At 39.9% G+C, this 25,055-nt stretch overlaps 1 protein-coding gene and 1 long non-coding RNA gene across 2 annotated transcripts; one reads left to right on the top strand and one right to left on the bottom strand.

Moving 5' to 3' along the window:
* Positions 1-680: 680 nt before the first annotated feature.
* On the bottom strand, positions 681-3,627 carry LOC145450111 (uncharacterized). The gene is made up of 2 exons (XR_013918425.1): positions 1,718-3,627; positions 681-1,029 (listed from the first exon to the last, which is right to left on the bottom strand). It is a non-coding gene; the product is annotated as an uncharacterized LOC145450111 (long non-coding RNA).
* A 493-nt stretch (positions 3,628-4,120) lies between these two features.
* Positions 4,121-24,644, top strand: LOC145450101 (uncharacterized). Its single transcript, XM_080328584.1, has 14 exons — positions 4,121-4,802; positions 8,614-8,735; positions 8,838-8,958; positions 10,168-10,259; positions 11,583-11,721; positions 12,394-13,022; positions 14,490-14,664; positions 14,725-14,894; positions 15,132-15,296; positions 15,355-15,426; positions 17,338-17,398; positions 20,305-20,457; positions 20,529-20,716; positions 23,003-24,644. Exons 1-14 carry the CDS (start codon positions 4,724-4,726, stop codon positions 23,150-23,152), a joined length of 2,316 nt encoding a protein of 771 aa, XP_080184710.1. The 5' UTR covers positions 4,121-4,723; the 3' UTR covers positions 23,153-24,644.
* Positions 24,645-25,055: the final 411 nt, after the last annotated feature.

Genomic DNA, 25,055 nt, shown 5'->3' with positions numbered 1-25,055 from the left:
GTAAAAATGATGTAAAAATGACCAAACGATGCTTCCCACTTGACAAAATTAAAAATATTTTTAGTGTAGCTTAGCTATTTGGGTCGAACAAATTATTAAGAAAGACCCAATCCTTGAATACTTGATTAAGTACATGTAGACTAGACATAGGCTATGGTCTTTGACTTCATAACTAAATTCCATTTATGACCAATGTCTATTATTAGTATAGTAAGAGGGTTTGTGCTTGTAATCAGGATAGTGTGCAATGACAAAATTAGTAAGTTCAATTTCTTTATCAGTTGATGAGTCATACACAAGAGCTACACTTGGATTTTTTATCTACATTTTTATTATACAGGATTGGATATCTGCCATATTTGAATGATTCATACATTTCAGGATATTAGAGAGTCCATTTTATAAAAACTTGAATAAGGAAGGATATTTAGCAAATCTTTATTTCATGTTAATTCCATAGTGGATAATTCGAGCTGTGCCACAATGAAACAATTTAGCATGCCACAGTTAATCATATGTTTGCATATGTTTAATGGTTGTATGATAGTCATTCAACCGACAATGTGGCATATAATTTTCGAAGTAAATTGGTAATAATGCTGGAGTCGGAGTCGGGAGTCGGAGTCGGAGTCGGTACGTTTAAAGACCCAGGAGTCGGAGTCGGAGTTGGAGTCGGTACATTTAAAGACTCAGGAGTCGGAGTCGGAGTCGGAGTCGGTATATTGAAAATGTGTGGAGTCGGAGTCGGAGCCGGAGTCGGTGGTAAAATTTACCGACTCCACAGCCCTGTTTGGCACACTAGAAAAATTATAAAACACCCATGTGGTATTGGAGAAGGTATATCATATAATATAGCTCCGCATTTCATATGTTTGTAAAAAATCGAATCTGTCACATTGTGTTTATATTTAGAAAAGTCGTCTTGGATAAGAATATTCATTCGGCCAGCTTGACTCGAAGACATAAGGAATATTTGGATGATCACGTATGCCCTGGGTCCACTCCATGGCTCGACTACAGCAGCATTGCCTGAAAATTCAAAATATTTAGTTCATTCGCATTTTGCAGGAAAGTACATACGAATATTGCAATGTAGGACTTTCCATAAGAACAATTGGACAGTCATTCTAAGTAGTTACATTATTTTGTTCGCTACAACATACTCATGATTAAGGTTTATCATACAATAATATGTATATACCAGGGGTCACCAACGCGTTGCCCGCGGGTCTCAGGTAGCCCGCGAGGACCAGTAGCCCGCTAGCCTGTTCTAAAAATAGATCGAATAGCAGCATTTAACGAAATTCGTCAGGTTATTACCAGTGAGATTTTAGATATATAGATTGATTGATTATGCTATTCTTGTTTAAATCACACGAACATGTAACTTACAAATGACAATACATATATATAAATCGGAGGTTTATCTGGGCTGCTCATCGCCGAACCCGCTGTAACACAGCGCATTGAAAAAGCTCAGACAAAGAGAGAGCCGAACTCTTGAAAGGAGGCAGCAAATGAGCCGAAAAAAAGACTCAAGTTCAAGAAGACATGCCATTATGAAATTTATGAAATTTACTGTGTGGGCGCAAATAACCACGATGTTGTAAGCGCCAATTATATGCGTTAATAAAACAACAACAACAACAACATATATATAAACACTTAAAATGATGATATCAAATATCATCAATTACAATTATAGTACTATACCAACATGTAATAGAATCACAAGATAGCGAAGACGTAGGATACGGCGCACTGCTTATACAGGCGACATGACGGATTGCTATCCACGGTCTTCTTGAAATGCCGGGGCGTTCCGTTATGGTAGCTCGACGTCAAGGACAATGCCAAAGTAGTAAACAACGTTACTATATGGTAGCAGATAGCCGTGAAGTACGAACAGATTTTCAATATCTGTAAGCTAGGCTTGCCATATTTTGGAAATCTAAAAAGAGGACACTTTTTCAGAAATTTGAGAAGAATTCTCAAAAACCGGTGAATTTTTCCCACTTTGTGATCGGTTGACTAAAATAAAAAAGGTCATCTTTCCGCCCAGAGCTAAAGTAACCGTTTTTCACTCCGAAATACCCGCCGGTGCGTCAGTTCTGTGCTAATTTACGGCATATCACTCGCAATTTGCTCTAAATCTGACCTAAATTTTTAAAAAAGAGGACAAAATCTCAAAAAAGAGGATAAAAGGACGTCCTCCGAGGACACTTTCAAAAAAGTCAAAAAAGAGGACAAATCCTCTTAAAAGAGGACGTTTGGTAACCCTACTGTATGCCCATTACGCATTGCATCTTTGACACAGTTTGTTTCTCTTTCACTCAACGCAGTTTATGCTGTAGCATGTTTCTAACTTTCTGTAATCGTTTCTGCTGTCCGGTATAATGAAATCTGCCATGTCTTGATGCTGAACAGTTGGAGATTGAAATGGTAACACTGCAAAATGACCTCCACCTCAAAGCCTACCAGGCTGCAGCAAACTTTTCGTGCCTTCTTGACACGGAAAAGTACAGTGGCGTATGCGCAGCAGCTATGAAGGTTACAAGCGTGTTTGGTTCAACTTGTTGTGAATCAGCCATTTCGGACATGAACTTCATCAAAAACAAACACAGAACACGCCTTACTAATGCACATCTAGAACACTCACTCTGAGTTGCAGTGTCAGTCAAGTTCCATACCAGAGGAGAGCGCACTAGTTGATAACATGCAATGCTAGGCTTTCCACTGACTGATATAGAAACAGATAGCATGAATCCCATTGTCCAGTCCAGTGTAACATGATTTATTTTGAAATTTTAGTTGATTGTTGTTGTATAATTTATACTAACACGGTGCGAAGTAATTCATGATTTCTTAAGAATCTTAGTGGTTTGCTAGTTGAAATGAGATGTTTTGATTTAAAAGACTCTCTTAGAAGTCTTACTGCAATGCGATTCCTGCCCAGTGCTATGAAGATCAAGGCGGAAATTCAGCCCGGTATAAATGGTAGCCTGTCGCTTCAATCAGTACCCAAGAAGTAGCTCTTGGTTGCAAAAGGGTTGGTGACCCGTGATACAATGCTAAATCTAGAATATATCCGTTCTATACACTTTCGCAATATTTCTATATCATTGCAGGTTGCAAATATGACGAAATTGTACGGTGCGCTCTCATCCGATCGGGGATCAGTTAATCTGGTGTTTATCGGGCGATACAATCCGAAAAGACACACCTAAACACCCCCTTCTCTTTTAATCGATTGTTTATGACTCTGTGCTACACGATAGACGGGTGACTTAGCTTAGATAAACCTGAAGCATCCTTCGCCATTGGGCGACATCTGAACGCATGGCATGTAGGCCTATCTAATTAATTAGTGTTCATTATTGCGCATGATGCTTTAAACCTAATTGTTCAATCTGCAGGCAAACAGCGAGCATAAATTTAATCGCGTAATTAATATGGGTGTGCTAGAGTCGCGATAATCACTATATCAGCGAGTGTATACTGTATAAGTGTATAGCTATCTTACGTTGCACGTAGCTATTCATTCAATTTAACCCAGTATTTTTTCTGCAGACGAGTGTCCACTGTCCAACAGCGCGTCACCATTATCATCATGCCTTTTGCTAGAAATATGACTCGCTATTGGGCATAAATTCCACGCTTACTGATTTTTGATTTGGGTCAAGTGACTTATATAATTCGTTCGATCGAAGTCAGTACGAACAAGTATGGATCATTGCTAAATATCTTTGTTATCCACCTTCGAAATTGTTTAGCTGTGATAAGCCTACCGAAAATGTATATGCTGGTTTTTTCGTAGGTTACATAAATTACCGATCTTGAACATTGGGAAAATGAAATCAACGTCACTGACGCATCGAGATTCAATTATTGTCCAATACCACATAGTGGGGACACCGATATATCCTATATTTGTTACAGGTAGCAAGTGAAGAGAAAGGTGCAAGGAATAAGCAGGAACAATCGGCGCGTTGAGCGTTCATCTGAACAGATAAAGAGAGAGAGAGAGAGAGAGAGAATATAGAGAGCTCCCGAAGAGAGAGAGAGAAAGAGACAGAGAGAGAGAGAGAGAGACGATAAAACGCTTCGTGTCGTACAGATCAGCATTAATATAGCTTTGGGCGAGGCTAGAGAGGACGTGAGCGTTTCAAAGGCAGCAAGTAGCAAATAGCTTTTAATGAAAACATGCCTACAGCAATTGTAGCTGGTATGGATGGTTATGACTGTTCGTCATCGTGAATAGAGTCGAACGTACTGCTGGACTCCACGTCCACACCTCAGTTACGGTTTCATCAAGGGATCGTCAGGTGTAGGCATCAATTTAGTGTTGAGTCTGCCAATATATTAGACAATTGTCCACAACCACATTTGTACCTTATGATCGTGATCATTTTGACAATTGAATGTCCCTGCGTCTAACGATATACACGACTCGATACCACGAATCGAATTACGCATCGCGGGTGTAAGGTTACGCAGTTTCGGACGTTTCGTGCATTTTTGATTACGTCATCTCTATTTCGTCATAATGCGGCGCGAACTACGTTTACAGCGGGGAATTGTCGTACCTCCATGACCCGTGAACACTGAACGCAACACACATCAAATCGATTTAGATTTCTGGAATCGTCATATTACCGGTTTGGTGACATTTCAACTACACTGTGTTCGTTTTGTTTTAGACAAGTAAAACCGTTGAATAATCATGCTTAGGACCAGAAAAAGCTCTATAGCGGCACTGCTTTGCATGTTACTTGGACAAGGCATACTTCGTTCGGAAGCAGGTGAACCGTCATTCATACTGGTTTCAATTGTCTAGGGCTTACTGCAATGTGGGCGCGGGAAATGTAGACTATCATCTTGATATGAATACATCGCAGAATATCTTTAATATTGGCGAGGGTCCATATTTTATCGGTGCTGACCATTCACAGTTGCACAGGCTATCACTAATGAGATAATATGCTTGCGATCCAAACATTTTTAGATATGCTATAAATCGCAATGACTCAAGCATACATGTTATACGAATAATTTTATGACCGCATCTAAAAACACGCGCGGGTGGTTCGAAACTACGGTTGACGTCACTACAATTGTTACCTGATGATGACTTATCGCCCCAAAAACTTTTTTGTGGCTTTGTTTACAGAAAAGCAGTGAAAAGAACCTCAACTCGATGTGACCCTAGATGTATTTGTAAACAACACGTACCCGTTGTCGTTTAGAAATTTTATTTGACCTTTTCGTGTCCAGTCCAGACATGTAATTGACGTGTGTTTAATCCGTTGGTGGTTAGTCCATGAACAGCTTCTTTGAGGTACAGAACTTCAATATACAATTGAATAGTATATTCATATTAAAATGAACCCGAATATTTTCGGGTTCATTTTAATATGAATATACTATTCAATTAGTCCATGAAGTTTGTCATATTCTGTTGAAGTTGGCATTCGATTGGATCGGTGAAATCGTGTTGCTAGAAACTACAAGGGGCTTCTATATTAGTTCCTATTTATTAAAGCCTAAGCCTACTCGTGAACTCCAAACTTCGCCTAGATTTGCGTCAGCCAAACGCGTTTCTATCACAAGCATCTCTATTGGTATGTTAACGTGATTACGACAAAAATTTGTCATATGTAATTGTGTAACCATTGAGCTGCAGCAGAGTTGGCATGGCACAACGAAATGATTTGGAAAGTCCCGTCGCCTCTATATAGTCGGCTTTTACATTGCCTCACACGCGATTGAATAAAAGGGTACATTACCACACCATTCAATTGGGCATGGCTCTGAAACGATTTGGAAATTCCCCTCGCCTTCATATAGTCGACTTTTACATTGCCTCACAACTGATTGAATATTTGGGTCTATTACCACACCATTCAACTGGGCACGCCTTCCTATTATACCGATCCTTCGGTAAAAAGGGCTTCCTAAGAACTGCAGAAACTTGAATATACACCATCCTATTTCTATGGGAGCAATGACAGTGTATTTCTAAAATGGCTAACAATCGTTTTTATTTGCTGATCAGAAGATGGATAAGGCCCATATTCAAATTTTCCAATGCAACAATGAGCTGGACTAACCAAATCATCCGTATCTCAATCTTGGGTAAATAGAACTGGTCTCAGTATATGATGATGCTCCTGCCTCCCTTTACTGTGTGTCTAGTTCGGTGGTTCTCAACCTTTTTGACGTCGCAGTATCCCCTGAAAGGGATGAATAGTTCGTTCGGCACATACCAATTTCAGTACCATGAGTGCTAGATTTGGAAGTCTGATGACAATTAATAATGATAAAAAGGTCATAACTTTACGATCAGCCCAATGTCTCACAAGCGGCTGGAGTGTATTTTTAGTCATCAGCTTCCCATTTGCTACTCCCGGCTTAGATGTCCGCAATTTTATGTCGACGACAACCGCCATTACCTCAGTTTCTCTCGGTACCCTTGATCAGTTTAAGTGAAACAACGGCTGGGAACCAATGATCTAGTTGTTTACCTTGGTAATTTTTAGAATCTGCTGGAAAACTGTTACTGGGATTAAATCGGCAATTTCAAAATAAATACAAAATCTCACCAAAATTACAGCATACCGTAATATTATACTGAAATGTGCTGCACTATATACTGATGATAACGCAGCATCCAAGGCGGTATTTCATATTCTGCTTCTCAATAATGTATTGCCGTAGAGGACATTTATCAAAACTAAATAATGTCTGGTCATTCTTCTGTCCCCTTGCGGAAGTGACATCTGTTTTCAATAACAAATCCCCTTGGCATCTATCCACTTGCCTGTAGCTGAGTAAATTGTAAATTAAAATGTCGCAATCGCCAATTCATATAAGTTCAAAACCAATAAGTCGCATTCGTTTTGCAATTAAGCACACTGAAACGCAGTTTCTTCTGTCTCATTACGTAAATTAAATATGTCTTCGATAGCAAATCAACTTGGCATCTACCCACACGCCTGTAGTTCGGTAAATCGTAAATTATTATGTCTCAATCTTCAATTCGTGTAAGTTCAGAACGAATAAGGCACATCAACATTGTGCTGAAATGCAGTTTCTTCTGTCATGTTTCGGAAATGCAATCTGTCTTTAACAAATCAACTTGGCATCTACCCTTACACGTCTGCAGGTCAGTAAATTGTTAATTAAAATGTCGCAATCGCCGATTCACGTAAGTTCAAAACCAATATGTCAAATTGCAACTGAGCGCATTGAAATGCAGTTTCATTCATTATCGTTCAGATAAAATGTAGGGTATGTATTGGCTTTCACTTTGTTACATCTCAAAATTCGTGATGTTTGGTGTTAACAAAATACGTAAGTTTAGACGGTTCTTACATATATTGCATTCGTGTTTCCAGCCATCCATCAATTTATCGACTGGGCGTCTCCTATAGTACAGCTTCTTTCCGTGGATAGGAATCATGATTTACTCGTATACACTTGAAGTTTACCCGATAAAAATGCAATACTTGGGACTGAAGTTGGTGGAAAATCTCTTGCGAAGCGGAGTTTCATTTAGTTCGGAAGAAATCCGTACCTCCAGGCGATCTTGAGTCCTAGTTCTTCCCACATTTTTAGATAAATCGATGCTAGCTGATAATCAAATTTTCTGGTAATGACTATTACATATACAATATACAATATACAATTATACATACATACAAAACATCAGAATACACAGATACTTTTCTTCGAAATCACAACTTTATCAGTATGCTGCCTTGCTATATAGTGATATTGCAAATAATGTCATATGTTGGGCTGCGCTGCAATTCGATTCAGAGCCGAGTATCAAGGTTAGAGTCGAATTCAGTATTCGAGAACCACTCATTAGGACACCCCACGGGTAACACAGACCTGAATCATCCAGATATATGTGCGATCACGAGGTAAAAATGACATATTACAGCTAGGTATAAAGTTTTTCATTTGTTGGCAGTAATTGTCATAGTGATCTGAGACAATACTGTAGTCAGTTTGCTACAATAGCACACAAGAATGTTTCCATGAAAGTGGGTGTGACCTTGTGCCATATGTCTTCAATAATATGCTACCTCGTTATGGAGCTCTCGATGGGACGATAATTATATTAATAAGTGTCCGTAGTTACCCACTCGGCAGAGGCAATGCTTGATACTCAGGCTGATGCTTTGCAGCCTTTTTCCCATTATAATTGCGCGAGGCATTGCGTAAGAAAATGTCCTAGGACCTAGATCTTCACGATGCTCACTTTTGCTAACGAAAACAACTTCATAACATATCATGATAAATTTAAAAACATTTCGCACCTCAGGCGATTATTTCGAGACTGTACAATGTACATCCGCATGTTTATACGCTTATGGAAAGGGCTGGAATTCGGATTTGGGCATTCCGAGAGAGTCCTAAGCAGGCAGATCTTTTGCGTTGATGATAGTTATTTGTTGTTATTATTGCATCATCATCTCATCCTGCCATTTATGCTAATTTGAGTTACATTGAAATCCCGTATTTTCAGCTGATTAGCTTAGCAAAAGTCACCAATGAATTTCAATAGCGGCATCATAATCACTGCCTTTCATTACTTTTTACCAGACTCGCAAGAGCATTATGAGGAACTGCAAACGCTGGCCCTTCAGTCAACAGCAGACTCAATGACATATGAAACCTTTGACGGAATTTTGGATACTTTGCAAAAACGACTTCCCAATTTACGGGTAAGACTGTGTATGATAATTTTCGAAAGCAACAGTTGAACAGATAAGATATGCTTATGCACAATTTTGGAGCGAAATAGTTAAGAAAATATTGTCATTTAGGAATGCTTCACACACGATCTTTTTCACGGTGTCGTCCCTCATGGGAGTCTACTGAGCGTTGACGACTTCATCAAAGCTGCAAAAGCGATAACCAACATGATCATCGACAAGTCTTGCTCAGGTATTTTTACGGAGTGCCCGACATTTGAGCATGTGACATATTGAAAAAAGACAGTTCATGGACATGCAACACTTGAGGCCCGAACCGCCCCTCCAAGACCCCTAAATTTATCCTTACCCCAACAGCAATTCAGCCCAAACCCTAACCTAACCGAACCCTTAACTTGATCCGAACTTTGACCAACATGCTCAAATGTCGCATGCTATCGTGTCGCATGCTCTTATCACCACCGGGGTGATAGGGTGATAGGGACGAAGTGGCGTCAGCCGTCACTATAATTATTGACATCATAAACGTGGATGATTAATTGCATTGATTCATGTTGTTTTTGTTGTTTATTTACAAAAAGGAATGCGTCGTCTGATTACTGGTTGCTGATTCTTACATGCACACTTTTGCTCTGACAAGGTCACTGCAAAACACTATGTCCGCGCACCTTTGGTGGCGATGACGAGTCCAGGCCTAGCAGCCTAGATAAACCTCCAATGCTGGAGCTTGTGTTCTAAACAACGTAGGCCGAACTGGCGATTTATTGTCGTTGCGGCGATGGAAATATCCCTATGCTGCCAGTCAAAATAAGTCGAGCATGCATGATATTTAGATTACTACGAAATGATCAATCGAATTGATACGAAAACTAAACCTGGCTAGCAGCTAACAGAACAGAACAGTGGATAATGTTCAACGTCGGACTTATGTTATGTGGATTTGGCCTCCGAATCATTCTATCATTATAAATACTAATTAGGCTTTACACAAGCACAATACGGGAATGGGCTCAAGAGCATGAGATCCCGAATTCCATGAAAAGGCGACAGGTAATATAATACGAGTAACGTGACAAAATCGGAAATTCATCTGAACATGGCATGAATTGAATACTTACAGCGCTACACACGTTACAGTACGTCACAGACGTTTACACACATGTACCGCTGTGGCATAGAAATTATCCTAATATTCCATTCCTGACGAAAATGTATTCGACATCATTCACGATACGAACAGTGTGTAGCTAGCTACTACAGCCTGTCGTGATATCCTTATGACGTGTGCCGATTTTCGTTTTCCGTAAAACGCCCGGAATGCGGAATGCACGGAAGATTTGGAACTACTAACATGAGATTATGTAGCATTCCACAGCATGTTTGCAGTCCGTAACTCTCTGCTGTTATTCACGTGTGTCTGTTTTGTTCTGAACGATCATAGGTACTGTTGATGAGACAACCGTTGCCGACGGCGGCTTGCTGCTAGCAAGTCTTCGCGAACTTGGTTACACAAGTCAAGCCGATGTTGACGAGGTTAGTAGCCTATTGTAGTTACAACCTGTGTGGTACACACTACACAATACACATATATTCCACCTACCCTCACAAATCATTTCGTAAATAGTGCAGCTAATTTATTCGTACACTTGTACTTGATCGTTCAGGGATACTCAACTATTTTTAGCAAAGGTCCATATTCAGAAGTCTGAAATTCTCTTAGAACCGCTGGGAATCTCACCGACATTTTTAGGTTGACTACTTCTGGTGATAACTAAAAACAGGTCAACTCTCCCGCCTGTCTGCCAAGTCCGCACAATCTACTCGTGTATAATCTGTTTCTTTGACCTCTTGACGTTGGTTTACTATATGCTTGTGGGGTAGGCTTGCATTTAAAACAAAAATAAATTTAAAACAAGCTTAAAACATTGCCCTTGTGTAAAACATAATTTTATTGTGTTTAAAACAAAATTATTCACGGCGTCATGAAACCTGTATTGTGACATGACAGTACATTGACATTGGTAATTGAAAATATAGGGTAAATATGGCCCCTTCGACGAAAATGACTTCCGGCCACTGTCACAAACAGATCAAGAATATCCTTAACCGGGACTACATCGTTCCGCAGCATTTTTACGGTCGACGGTATTCATCATCAGAACACCCATTCCGTACCAATGACCACCCATTCCGTACTTGCTATGACTGTTGAACCGACGATGATTTTGAGGGTTCCAGCCACCTCACATCGTATATATCGACTACATTGAGTGCAAATCTTCCGTAGACTTATACTATATGTTTTTTCCGATGTACACAATTAGGGTGTAATTATACAACGTTTGAAAAAACGCATGTTATTTTTTAAATACAATTTTTGAAAACATTGTTTAAAACAGATAAGGCCCGGGCCGGGTATAATTTTATACGCTGTTGTGTCACACCCATTTTCCCCGGACAGATTCTGTTGAATGTATATTAAATAAAACTCACCATTGTAGGCTGCTGTCGATGACTGGTGCCTCTTTACATTCATAATGTACATGTGTCCATATGTGCCAGCTGTAGAATTAAATAAAATTAAATATTATAGGTCCAAATCCCCATGAACTGGTTCGGTTATGTAAGTGACACATAGGTAGTACGCTGCCTTCGTTAGGTCTAGGGCAGACACCGTCAGTACAGCGTCCGATCATTCTGAAGTATTAGTCGTAATACATTTCCCAGCATCTTTTCCGATACCACGCTATACCCATTGAAAAAGGACACTACTGGCATATCATGCTCTTGATCTGGAACAGTCCTGATAAATTACAATAGTTAGCTGATTCATATATTAACTGTTTCATACATCAGTGCTTTAGCGAACTCATTCTGACCGAAGAAAGCGGAGAAGGACTTATCACCGCTGTCGTGTCGAACTTGTACAAAGGATATTGTCTGCTACCGGAAAAGGAGTATTTCAACGAGGAGTTCTACAAATATTTTGAAAACGGTATGAGTTGCGTTAATTGGCATATGGATCGGATAAGGGGATTATATAGCTGGAATTTCCATTTATTTCTACTTGCTCAGCAAAATGGGATCTCGATCAAATGACGCACGTTATCGTACTCTCTTAGTGAAAACAATGTTTCAACCCGAGTACCACCCCTGATATACGGATGTGAATATTATATACCCATGACACACGAAACCATAATAATATACCCCAGACTTATACTGCGGTATAAATCAAGTACAACATTTTAGTCCAAATTATGCGTGCGCGTAGGAACGTATAGGATTTATGACCGTGGAATAATTCTGAGTTGGGTTTTGCTTTCGGCCCATTGGGTTTTCACTAAGAGTGCATGCTCGGTATGTAAAATTTGAATGGCGCACAGATGAATTTGTAATTTGATTGGTCTCCGAGATCAATATGAAATTGTTTGTGAAACGAACCTCAAGCATTGATTGGATGCCGGCACTAAATTACGTGAAAATTATGGATCAATAGTGCAACTGCACCAGGCCTGCAAGAAATTTATGCGTTTTTTTCTCGGATTGTACGGGACGCCCTTTTGTGATACGCCAACCGATTAAATTTTGGATGTGAATGTTGCTGGTCATTTACTGAAAGGTAGGACGATGTCGCTAGGACGTAATTCCAAATTTTGTTTTTAAGGGATCGAACCAGTTCTAACTCAATTGAGTATCGGGGAAAAGAAAATGCACGATGACCACTCAGGACACGACCATGGCGGACATGATGACCGTGCTGGAGATGACGACCATTCAGACCATGATGACTATTCGGACCATGATGACCATTCAGACCACGATGACCATTCGGACCATGATGACTATTCAGATCATGATGAGCATTCAGACCATGATGACCATTCAGACCATTCAGACCATGATAACCATTCAGACCAAGATGAGCATTCAGACCATGATGACCATTCAGACCATTCAGACCAAGATGAGCATTCAGACCATGATGACCATTCAGACCATTCAGACCAAGATGAGCATTCAGACCATGATGACCATTCAGACCATTCAGACCATGATGACCATAGAGACCATGGTGATCACGGTGACCATGCAGGCCATGATCATGATGATCACGAATCTCACGACGATTACAAAGACCATGACGATCATGCAACGGCTACAGTACCACAAGGCTCGACGGCACCACAAAACTCCATGACAACCAACACGGATCACGGCGACCACGACGATCACGGGCATGCGCATGCGCATTCGCGGCGCAAGCGTAGCTCTCATTTTGATTCAAACCCGCGTGTAAGTACCATATGATCAATCGAACAGCTGATATAGTCGACCTACATGTCTACACGTGTCATGCTATAGTGACTATGCAAATTGAAATTGAAAATTTGGTCACTAAAATCCTTCTACCTAACTATGGTCATTGGTCAACTAAAATACGGCCTCTCATCCAAAATTTTGACCTGAAAATTAAGAGGCCTAAAGTCTATTTTTCAACCCTTACCAGCTGTGACCTCAACTGGCCAGAAAAGGCCATTTTCTCATAATGCTCCTATCGATGTGAGGTACCACAAAGGTAAAATGTTTGTTAAAAATGCCATATTACATATATATATGGCAAAAAATATATTGCATAACAAGATGCACATTGAACTTCTGAAGTATGGTGCATGTGCATGATGCATCTATTTAGTTGGCCATGATCTGACTGAGAAAATTGCTCACCGCTTGGGTATACCCATATATATCCATGGTTGATTCAGACCTGGAAGAATGCTGTCATATCGCAGTGGTCGGGAACCTATGGCTCGCGAGCCATATATGGCTCTTTTGGGTTTAAGATATGGCTCTTTGACTTATTTTCAATTTTTTACTTAATTTTATCGATATTGCAGCAATTTGTTGATAAGTTTTCGCAACGGCTAGAATAATTATACTCGTGGCAGCATAAACATGTATTTGAGAGGTCAAGACAGTGGCGTATCCAGGGTTAAGGGCTTGTACCCCTTTACAAAATCCTCAAATTTAAGTTGCTGTAGCGCCAGCGACAAATATCACTCGCGAATTCGATGTACCCTGCATCGCGCGCTGCGTAATCTTGGATGGCACCACACGTTGGTTGATCAATGAGAATAGCATGAATGAACTGCTTTGGAAGTGACATTCCAATTACAAATCCAAATTACAACGCTTTGCCACCCAGGTTCGTCATTGATAAGTAACTTTCTAGTACTGCCGTTAAAATATAGGCGTATAGTGCAACGTTTATGTTACCGCCGAATTGAGAAGTCGATCAATATTTAGATTTTTGGAATCAGTGCTACAGTTACAGTATATATTAGATTAATATCAAGTATTGTAAATTCTCATATATTTACGATGAATTGCGCTACCACAAGATGATTAGTAGCCCGAGACCAGTTTTTACAGAGAAATATGGCACCCACGATAAATCACATGTAGGGAGTTGGAATTTGCACTACCATGACGTCACGAATTTTCAATTGTGACGTAACAATTGATTGACATGTATGGCTCTTTTGGAGTTAAAATGGAAAATACAAGGCAAACATGGCTCTTCAGATGAAAAAGGTTCCCGATCACTGTCATATCGCGTCTTCCTGTCAATATCATTCGATGTCAATTTGACAATAACATGTAAATTTATTAGTCTTATTACGGTCTGCGCAACAAATTTTAGTGTCTTCCGTATTTCATGGTCTAAATAAGCAACTCTGTCTATATATACATATCTTTTAGTGTTATACAAGTCAACAAATCACGTCTATATATGGGATCGAAGAGGACTCTCTGTCCGACGCGCAAGCTATGGAAATCTGTCCTGCGCTTCTGCAGCAGGTTCTTTCCGGCGCTTGTACAGCCACAGCGACTGTATCAACACCCACACAGAAAAATGACTATACAAAAGCCATGAGTTAGTATACCGGGTCTTGGTATTAATTAGTCAGTTGCTATAATGACTTTCATATTTCAGTCTATGGATATGGTACTGCATCCGCTGCGATAATAAGTCTTCTGGCTTTGCTAGCACTGATTCTGTTCCCGGTGTTGGAGTCTGAAACCTCAAAATTGGTGATGCAATTTTTCGTTGGACTTGGAATCGGTACTTTGGCCTCGGATGCGATCATTCACATCATTCCCCAGGTAGGAGACTATACAATTCCAGTTTCAGCTGCGCGCTGTAACATTTCTTGTGACATTATTGATCCACGAAATCCTGGAATGAACTTCACTTTCACTTTGGTCGAAACGTTGTGACCTATAAAAACAGGACTCGACGTGATGAGAAGAAAAACCAATTCCACCTCAATGTATTAGATAAACCATGGGATCGAAACCGGATCAGATACAACGCAGACACTATATAGTGCTGATTTTTAGATTTTAGAAGTGCATGATCACAGCGGTCATGCTGACCACGGCGACGCTGACCACGAGGAAGACATGACGTTTGTATGGCAAATGTCTCTCATTTGCTTCGGCTTGTACATCGTATTCGTGTTTGAGAACTTGATAAAAACAATCAAGAAGTCGCAGAGAATCCAGGTACAATATTCACTTTTAATACCAGTTATCTACAGACCTGATGTCTCCCTTACTACAGGCGAAAACTGGTAGCAGCGCAGCGAATCCAATACCGACACTGCATGACGTTGAGGAGACACGTAATGAACTTGTAAGTTATCCTGTGCCTGTGTTAATAGAAGACTATACGCCCGGGAACCATAATTCGTCCTCGGTATATGTAATTGTATGTATACGGGAAGACCATCCAATCAAACACATACACTTACACATGTGACAAGTGGTTCCAAATTTAGTCGTATATAGAGCAATGGTTCTCAACCTTTTTCAGCTCGCGGACCGGTAAAATTTCAAAATACATTTGGCCGGTGGACGGGTGGAAATTAAAAGTTGAAATCCAGCACCCCAAATGTAATGTATGCAGACGCGTTTTTATGCGAGTATGGTACTAGAGCAGGGGTGATCACCCTTTTTGCTATTCACGGCCGCATTTCGATATGGCCGGTCCGCGACGTCTTTCCTGCCGGTCCGCCAGGCATAATAAAATTTTATTGCTTAATTTCAAGATGCAAGATGTTGAAGACTTTACCATTGATTCAACAAATTAAACATCAAATTTTAAACTGATTCAGAACTTCGTGAGGTAACATTAAATTATAGAGTGTTTTGTGGGATATTTCGTACAACTTCAAAATTTTCTTCGCGCTTGGCGCGATGTAATGTAATTAAATATCTTTTTTTAAATATGGGTACCTGCAGCGCCCTTGACACATGTATACGTATAACTGATAAAAAATAGGTTTTTCAGTGGTGCCCACCATTATATCTCCACGACACATCAAGACTTCTGAAGTTTCGGCCCGCGTGCGATTTTGCCAAGTACATTACTAAATGAAACCTTAGCCGTTAATTACATCCCATATTGGCCGAAACCATCAACATATGTAGCCTATTGCCAATTGTCCATAGGCGCGCAATAGTCCTGCGCTTGCTATCTGAAGTCACCAAGTCCCTCAGCTCTACAAGTAAATGTGATCGTGTGGACTGGGAAGCGATATAAAGTTATCGGCAATATGTGCAATTAGCAAAAATAAACAGAAAATTCAATCCTTAGTATGAAATTTTTGTGTAGCCAGTAACAATAAAATGTTATTTTCTGTTGGTGGTAAAAATGCCCATCATGACGGAGGGTCTGCGGAGGACGAAGACCCCCAGAAGTTATGCTGATGATCATATGTGGGGCGCAAGACCAACGTTTGTTTGGGGGCTGACGAAGTACAGTTTTGGCATTGTCTGCTGGTAGTGAGAAATGAGCAAGGTAGCACGAGAAGGTGATTGGTACGACTCTGGAATGCCTCTTCTCTCGATATGGTCGAGAAGAATATTATTCTAGTTGGCGTAGTCGGTTTATCCATGGCCTTCGGTGCGAGTCTTCAATCGACTCTCGGCCGTAGTACGTTTATCTGTGCAAGGCGATTTCACCCCGCCTCAACAGACTCACCACCGTAAAATTTTATGAATACAATCATGGACATATTTGATTACGAACAAATCCCTCAAGTTGTCACTCATCTCTAGTGGCATACTTGCAAAACACCGGCTGCATACTTGAAATGTTGGGTTGATTTCAATTTTTGCTGGTCCACCGGTCCGCCAAATATTTTTTGAAATTTCACCGGTTCGCGAGGTTAAAAAGGTTGAGAACCGCTGGTGTAGAGTAGTATCCAACAGTGCAGTGACAATGGAAAACTTCACTTCTCCTGGTACATATACTGTCGTACTCTTCTTATTGAACTATACACATGTAAAGTTGAGCTGAATTTCAACATAGCACAACTACAATTGTACTCTATGGTGTTTAAAAGAACTTGCAGGATATTTATTTTGTTTATCTACGATATAATTTCCGCCAACATGATTTTAGCTATTGTGAATGATTTGTGTTCGTAATTGCGCGGCATATTAGTGCTCTACACATTATGAATACATTGAAATTAAGCAATATACTGCTTATTATTAGCAACGTGCCAAATGTAAACAATGGGTTACCTCTTTCGCATAGCCCACGGATCTAAAGTTCGGTTCTGATGAGATGCTCAAACAACAAGACACAATATGCTGGAGTAAGTCGCAACGCTATTCGCGTTGTTTTTTAGTATTTTAGCCTCGGCATCTGTACGTTACATTTACACCAGGCCGATATTCGTATTGCTTGTTAGTGAGCTACCCACTTAACACCGTGACCCACATTAGTTCTAGAGACTATAGACTTTTGTAAGGTATCACAACAGCTGATCAGATGGTCGGAGTTGAGCCCAGATAAACCTCACACAATTGGAAGGTATTCTAAAGCCTGTCTCAGTCGGAATCGAACATCCGACTCATTGTTGTTACAGCAGTTGATCACAAGCCATACTCGCCGCGCGCTTTGTGCGTTTTGAGCAGTAGGCTCTCGGACACAGACAAGTCATTCCTTTTCGATAGCCATTAATAGGGCTGGGCAAAATCGAGTACCTGATTGATTCAATTCCGAATCACGCATTACGCTTCGAGCCGAGTCGAGTATTCGACTATCACTCATTATGACGTCACAACATAATGTACTATGTCAACATTCAAATATGTACCTTTTACGCCATCACCAAGAACATGATGCCTGTTATCCGTCACAATAAAGATACTTCATATTTTTCGACCATACCGATTTGATCGCACTTCTTCACAATGTTGTGGGATGATAATGACTTCGGAAATGTGCTATTTCCAGTAACGTTCGTAGCTTGGTACCAGACTTGGACAACTAGAAAATTTTCAGCTTTTCGGAATTAGATTAGAATTATAATTAGAGCTACACAGTCTTTTCCGAATTGGATTAGAATTAGATTTAGACCTACACATTTTTTTTTCAAACTAGATTAGAATTAGAATTAGAGATACACAAGTTTTTCCCCAATTAGATTAAAATTAGGATTACTGAATTCGCCAAAACTTGGAAATTGAATGAAATTGTGAATGGGAATATACAGCAAAAATCAGTTCACATTAAATCACTGCGCACTCCTATAACCACGAGAATGGTTAACGTCTGTACAGCAAGCTTGGCTCGTTTTGTACTATACCGGGGGTCACCGCAATCGCGGCCGGCGATCTGATTTTCGATTTTGGAGGAACGCGAAGTAAAGCTGTGAATGCTCCTAACGTAAGGAGAGTTATTGATACCACTTTTAATTGAACTCAAATCCCACGACTGATAATGACCAACGATGATCCGTCGATGAATGTGGAAATGATATATTCGAATGAACGACGTAACAAATGAACGTCCCGAATACAGCAAATAAGGTATAGGTCGTGAAACTAGGTTTTAAAATAGTGGTCGCCTGCGGTTATGGAAGACAAGCCTAAACAATAGAAAAACATGTCAGTAACTAGAGACCACATAGGAAACAAATAACAACTAACAGCGTACCAACTCAACGTAGCTAACATATAGTACCAACGACAGAACCGAATAAACTGAAGGCGGCGGCCAATCAACGTGTATGAAGAACCACAATTGCCGCGCCTAATCAATTACTGATAATTACCACACACTGCAGATTACTGCAGAAACAAAAGCATTTTCAAATGCTAAAATTGATTTCAGTTTCAAAGTATTATTGTTGTTATTTCAAAATGCGCTATTCGCCTGTGTCCAACAACTATTCCACACTAGTTGAAACGGCTACAGCGATGGCAACAGCATTCCATCGATGGAGAGTCAGCTGATATCAATAAGAAATAAGCATATTGCCTTGACGTGCAATGGCCCAGACACTGCCAAGACCGAAGCGCTTAGAAAACGACATAGGACGTCCCCACGAGATCAATCTTTGGGATGAGATAGTCGTTCAAATAGTAACATGTCTGGCTAGCCCCAATATCGATTCGTTAGTCGTTGGAAAGCGTTATCGGGTATCGTGCGCAGCTCATAGTTCAAAATAAAATGACGTTTATCTTTATGATCATCATATTCTCATTGTATTTGTACTATAAATAAAATATTACATCTTTTGGGGTAACGATGAGCATCGCCCATATTTGTCAACAGGGCGCTGTACCAACGTAAAGTTTCAAAAACTAGAATGTTGTTCGCAGACTACAAGCTACTATGCTAAGAGGCTATGATTCGTCACAATAACTACTATGACTGTACCGTGCAAGTAAGGCGATGGCGGCTTAACACTGGATCTCCCTGCGCGAGGGGGATATTCGTGTTAACCTGTTGCAAAATGCCCCGGGCAAAGAGGCATTTTCAAGAAAACAATAAATTAAATTAGAATTAAAATTAGAGCATAGGAACATTTCACAAATTAGATTAAAATTAGATGACTCGCATTTCACTCTAACTTAGTGAAATTAGACAACTATGGAATTATCTAGTTGTACAAGTCTGCTTCGTACTGTGTCTCGTATGCTGCGACACCGGCAATCGTAGTTTCAAGGCTTCCTCAGTGGAAAATAGTATGAAAACTATAATTCTCGTTAGTAAATTCACTTTCAGTTGCGAGAAGCGTATAATTTCACTACTCGAAAATATTGTCTTTCACTACTCGACTCGAATCATTAAAATAAGGACTCCATTCAGATTCGAGTACTCGAATCATTGTGCCCAGCCCTAGTCATTATGCGCGTACGCATTCTAGGTAACGGATTCGGGAGCATATCTGCTAGTTTCATTCGCTAATTTACTCGAATTAGCATTTTCTTATTAAGCTTTACTAGGTATAATTCGACTAAACAATTTTTGCTTTTAGAATTTGCTTTTATACGTAGTTCTTGCAAAGTTATTGGTTGGGGTACGGCTGGTTTTCACAATTAAGCTTTCCTTACTTTTAGGATTTAGTAACATAGTGAACGCTTAAAAATTTTCGCGCATAGAGTGTACCACTACTTAATATTTCAGACGGGAGTCGGCAATTTAGAACGTATATAGTTGTTGACCTCAGCAATGTAGGTAGATTTATTTTATCGTTATTGTTCTTCAAAGATATGACACCAACGTTAATCTCTGTATTCACCGGCGATATTCTGCATAATTTTGCCGACGGGGTGGCCATAGGGATCGCATTCGCCGTGAATTGGACCACTGGCCTGGGAACGTCCATCGCTATCCTATTCCACGAATTGCCGCACGAATTCGGTAAGTGTTCCCTGTCGGTCACGGGTTTAAAGGAGAAGCATTATTCATGACAATGTAACTGATTTATGTAGGTGATTTCGCAATATATTTGCGAAATGGCGCTTCGAAATGGAAAGCTGTTGGGTTGAATTTTGCTGCGGCGTGTTGTACTTTCGTTGGGCTTTATGCCGGCATTAACATGGCCAGTGACGAGAACGTGCGCAGATGGTTGATGTGCGTCATCGCCGGCATATTCCTTTACATATCGCTGGTGCAAGTGGTGAGTTGATTGTATTTTCCCCCTCATTTCACTATTCTATTAGATCGTAATACTAGAGTGGTTTGGCGTGCTAAAAAGTGAGTTCAAAACAGCGATTCATCCAAAATAGCTAGTATCATAATAGCGAGTCATTCAAAATAGTGAGTGTTGAATCAGCGATTGTGACTCTAGCGACACATCACACATTCATATTCAAACTAGATCAGTGTTTCTTAACCCTGCCCACAGCCCCCGCCATGGGGTGATTTGGATTTTAAAGGGGGAGAAGACGCTCAGGGGGCGATACGGGGGGGGGGGAACAAGTAAAATCTAGAATTTTTGACGCGTTCCACGACGATGTTTTCTACATATGTTTTCATAAATGTAGTGGCCTTTTTCATGTAAAATGAATTACGCGTATATTTAGTTCGCCAATTCCCCGATAAAACTGCCGTCAAGCTATAGGTCAGGTTATTTTCAACAAAATGCTTCGAACTAGCTATTTTATCCTGCAACGCAACGTCTGGAAATTGAAGAAAGAGGCATTGTATATCAATCTATTGAGAGTGATAGCTCCTTGTACATTAAATACGCTTTGAAGTTTTGTGGACAAAATAATCAACTAAATATAGTTGCATTTGAGAGCTGCAAAATTAAATCGTCAGAATATTTCTTCATCGTTTCATAAAAGATGATACTATTTAGTGTTGGGGTACACAACCTCACATGAACGTTACATAATATGAGTTGCTTTTTTGGAATACATTCATGTTGAAATTAATAACTGGGTGCAGTACTAAATTCAAAATGAACAGATATCTCTATCACATTTACGGTTGGTTTACTAGTCACATAAATCACTAAAACAAAACCAAATTCAATTAATTTCCACCTCTTTCCAATCGCGGATATGAATTCGGGATGTGTACATCTGGTTCAAACCAAATGGTATGAGCCCGTACCCGATTATTGTTATAACAATCGTGATTTGACCCTGAATATAAAACATAGTCCTACAATTAAGTCGTCTTTAGTCAAGTGCTCCTCGGAATCGATTGAAGCGCGAAATATTTCCCATCGTAAAGTCTCAACCTGAAAAGACCGACCGGACTTTGACCTCTTTTCAGAACCGTACCTGCCGCACCCCAAACCTCCCAATTGTCGGGGGACTCGAAGGGGCCCCGAAATTATGTCGGTGAATGAACATAAATACATAAATTAGACATCATTTTTGATGATTTATCCAACTTTTGTTATGGGATGGGGCACCAGAGCACTGCAATTTTTGAAAAGACGCGCTGGAGGAAAAAAGGTCAAGAATCACTGTACTAGATAGTGTCGAAACAAAACCCGCGTTTGTCAAAACCCATGCATAATCCAACTTTACCTAACCCCTGGTCTATCCTAACCCTAATTCTAATACTAACCCTTAACCTGCTATCCTATGGTAAATGCTTGTCCGATTGTAATGTTGAAAGGCTATGCTAAGGTTAGCATTAATAATCGCAAATGTTCTATACTGCTTGGCAGTTGTATACGGATTGATCCGGTAGAATAACTTTTATCCAGCACAAAGTAGCCTACTTGGTAAGTTTTGTAATGTTGAAAATGAGCGTTTTGACAGTGGAAACTGAACTAGAAGCGAAACCAGTTTGAAAAAATGCAAGTATATGCTGCGAGGACATAACATAGATATAATGTATTTGATTTCTCGGAAAGCATTCTATACTGTACATATCTGCATTTGTGATATGGTTTGAAAGTGTACTTAACTGTCTTTATTATTATAATGATTAGAAGAACTAGAACAAAATTGACTCTACGGGACACCCAGTTTGAGGTGTCGAGCTTGGATCCATCCTAAGCAGTTAGAGAGTTCCGTATGATCGCAAAAATATACATTTCATCACATACAGAACCAAATAGTCCAAGTTTTTTAATTTGGCAAAAAGGAGGTGCGAATGGTAACGAAATCAATTTACGAGTATCTTCCTCAAGCGGTCGAAATAATTTCTCAATTTAGCTCTAGAACTATGCAACCGCAAAATCTGTTAATCTATACTTCAGCCAGTGAATCTGCTATTCTATGCTCCCCGACTGCGCGGGATGGAGCCATAGCATAGCCATTCATGCCGAACAGCCTGCCAGCCTGCTGTCAATGCTGAGTTTCCTTTTTGCTTTTTGGGCCCCGTCATCATGACCGCGCTTCTGTCTGCTAGCTATACTTGTTCAAAGCGAGCACGTTTTGCATTGTTATGAGTTACCTAGGCTTATGTACCTGGCTCATTGATGTCGTTTCCAATTTAGATGTCTCTGATGCTGAAAGACGAGTCGGACCGCCCACTCTTGCAGTTCTTGGTCCAAAATATCGGCATGGTACTCGGATGGGTGATAATGCTACTCATCGCACTATACGAAGATAAACTACGAAACCTCGGTCGATCTGGCTCTAAATGATCAGGCCTACGTCTTTATTGCCTTCATGTCAATATTAACATTGACGTTAACATAACACTTTCTTCTGTAAGAAATAAGTGCTTAATCCACCGGATCAAAAAGCTGGAATTTTTATTTTTCTACTCAGTAAGTCAATCAATATCTAAACAGACTTTATACTCATTTAATGCGTTGACATTGCTATGTTTGGATTTAAACGTATTTTCCTAGTCTATCTGCACTGACATTGCCCTAATTCATATTCACTGGTTTTCCCTGCTGGTATAACGGAGATATATCAGATGGGTTATGGATATATTAGTCTGCGTCTGTACGCTCATGCTTTGTCGAAATTCAAGAAGAAATGGCATAACCAAGGTATAATGTGCCTTCTGTGCCTCCTAGAAAATTACTCAATGAAAATGAAACTCGGCCTGGACATTGTGTCATCATCTGAGCTTACTTCGTCACAGCATTGTCAAAAACCTTTTTCCTTCCTGAGTGTTCAACTGAATCTCCCAAATTTGTAACTTGGACACGTTTATGCGGAGCAGTACATATTGCGATCCGTATTCAAGTTCTTGTAGATTTTATTGGAGTTAAACTCATGGCAACTGCATGAATATAGGCTTGACTGTATTATAGATTTCAAAGCATTTATCCTCATCCCCGATAGCAAGTAGAAATTCTTAGCTATTTATCATCGATGTGTAAAATATCAACATTGAGCATGACCATTGCTGTTTAAAAATCTTGAATCGTCTGTGTGCGTGACGACCTACCCATTCGGGCTGCATTAATATGACGTATTATTATTATTAATATTATATTCTTTATTCCCAGTAAAACTGGTAAATACACACATAATCCGAGGAGCAATCTGCCCCGAAAGGAAAATGCCGAGATTGAAGTAAATTTTTAACATTTCCGTAATACAGTCCAATTATTATTCCCATGCAATATAAATGAATAGGTCAGATTACATAATTGCGGTATATGAAGAGTTGGTAAGGGTTGTAAACCAGTGGTACAGATGATTGAAAATGAAGAGTCGAAATTACATAAATTATGCTGTGATTCAAGCGCACGAGTGTGATTTTAGTCCAGTGGTGCATTCAAGGTCGACAATATGTACGGTACCTAATGACGTGATCTTTTGGGTGATGCCCAATCCACTGACCCGGAATCTGCTAGATATGTCTCATGAGTTTTTGCTTACGCTCCTGTGCGCCAATGACTATCGGTACAATGTTTATTTTGCGTCGACACATTTTTTCACATTCCATTTTGAGCTCTGCGTATTTTGATTGTTTTTCTGATTCCCTTTGTAGTCTGTTTTGATAAGCTGAGCCGGCCAGTTAAATGAATAAGCATTCTTGTTTAGTTTGATTATTATATCCAGACGTTTCTACTGATTTCGCGGTCATTTATAACTGGTACATCCCGCAGAATTTTTACTTGGTCGTTTCCTGTCACTGGTGCTGGATTGTAATCATACCATTTTTTTGTCGAAGTCGTGATGTTAAAGTGTTTGCATATTTAGATGAATCATGAATGTAGTGACAGTTGCTGTGGTGTTTCCATGCGTATTCGGTAGCAGCAAGTGCGCCAAAGCCAGACATGAGATGTGCTACACTCAGCTACAGTTTTATTTTGGTTGTTATTTGCTTATTATCATGGCCACGAAGCGTCTAATACTGATTACTTTTTGACACGTCAAAATAAGTCAAAATTTTGTCAAAATTGTAGCGTTAGGTCAAAACAAATGTCCAAATTGTTTAAAAAGTCAAAATGTTTTTGCAACTTCCATTTCGTATGTATCGTAGATGTTTGCACTGTCATTGGACTTATCATTGGACAATATACAGCTTGTAACCTACTTTATTGTAGACTGCCCATTGTCTATGCTTTCGCTGTCGGTTAG

The sequence above is a fragment of the Botryllus schlosseri genome, chromosome 11 (assembly GCF_051294905.1).
Source record: "Botryllus schlosseri isolate E-star chromosome 11, Bs_hap1, whole genome shotgun sequence".
Taxonomy (NCBI): Eukaryota; Metazoa; Chordata; class Ascidiacea; order Stolidobranchia; family Styelidae; genus Botryllus; species Botryllus schlosseri.
Note: the sequence above shows the minus strand (reverse complement) of the source record. Positions and strands in the feature narration are given on the sequence as shown.

Coding starts and splice junctions, on each gene's coding strand:
- LOC145450101 (XM_080328584.1), top strand. CDS start 4,724: ATGCTTAGGACCAGAAAAAGCTCTATAGCGGCACTGCTTTGCATGTTA. Junction 15,297..15,354: donor AGAAGTCGCAGAGAATCCAG/GTACAATATTCA, acceptor CCCTTACTACAG/GCGAAAACTGGTAGCAGCGC. Junction 17,399..20,304: donor ACAAGACACAATATGCTGGA/GTAAGTCGCAAC, acceptor TGTTCTTCAAAG/ATATGACACCAACGTTAATC.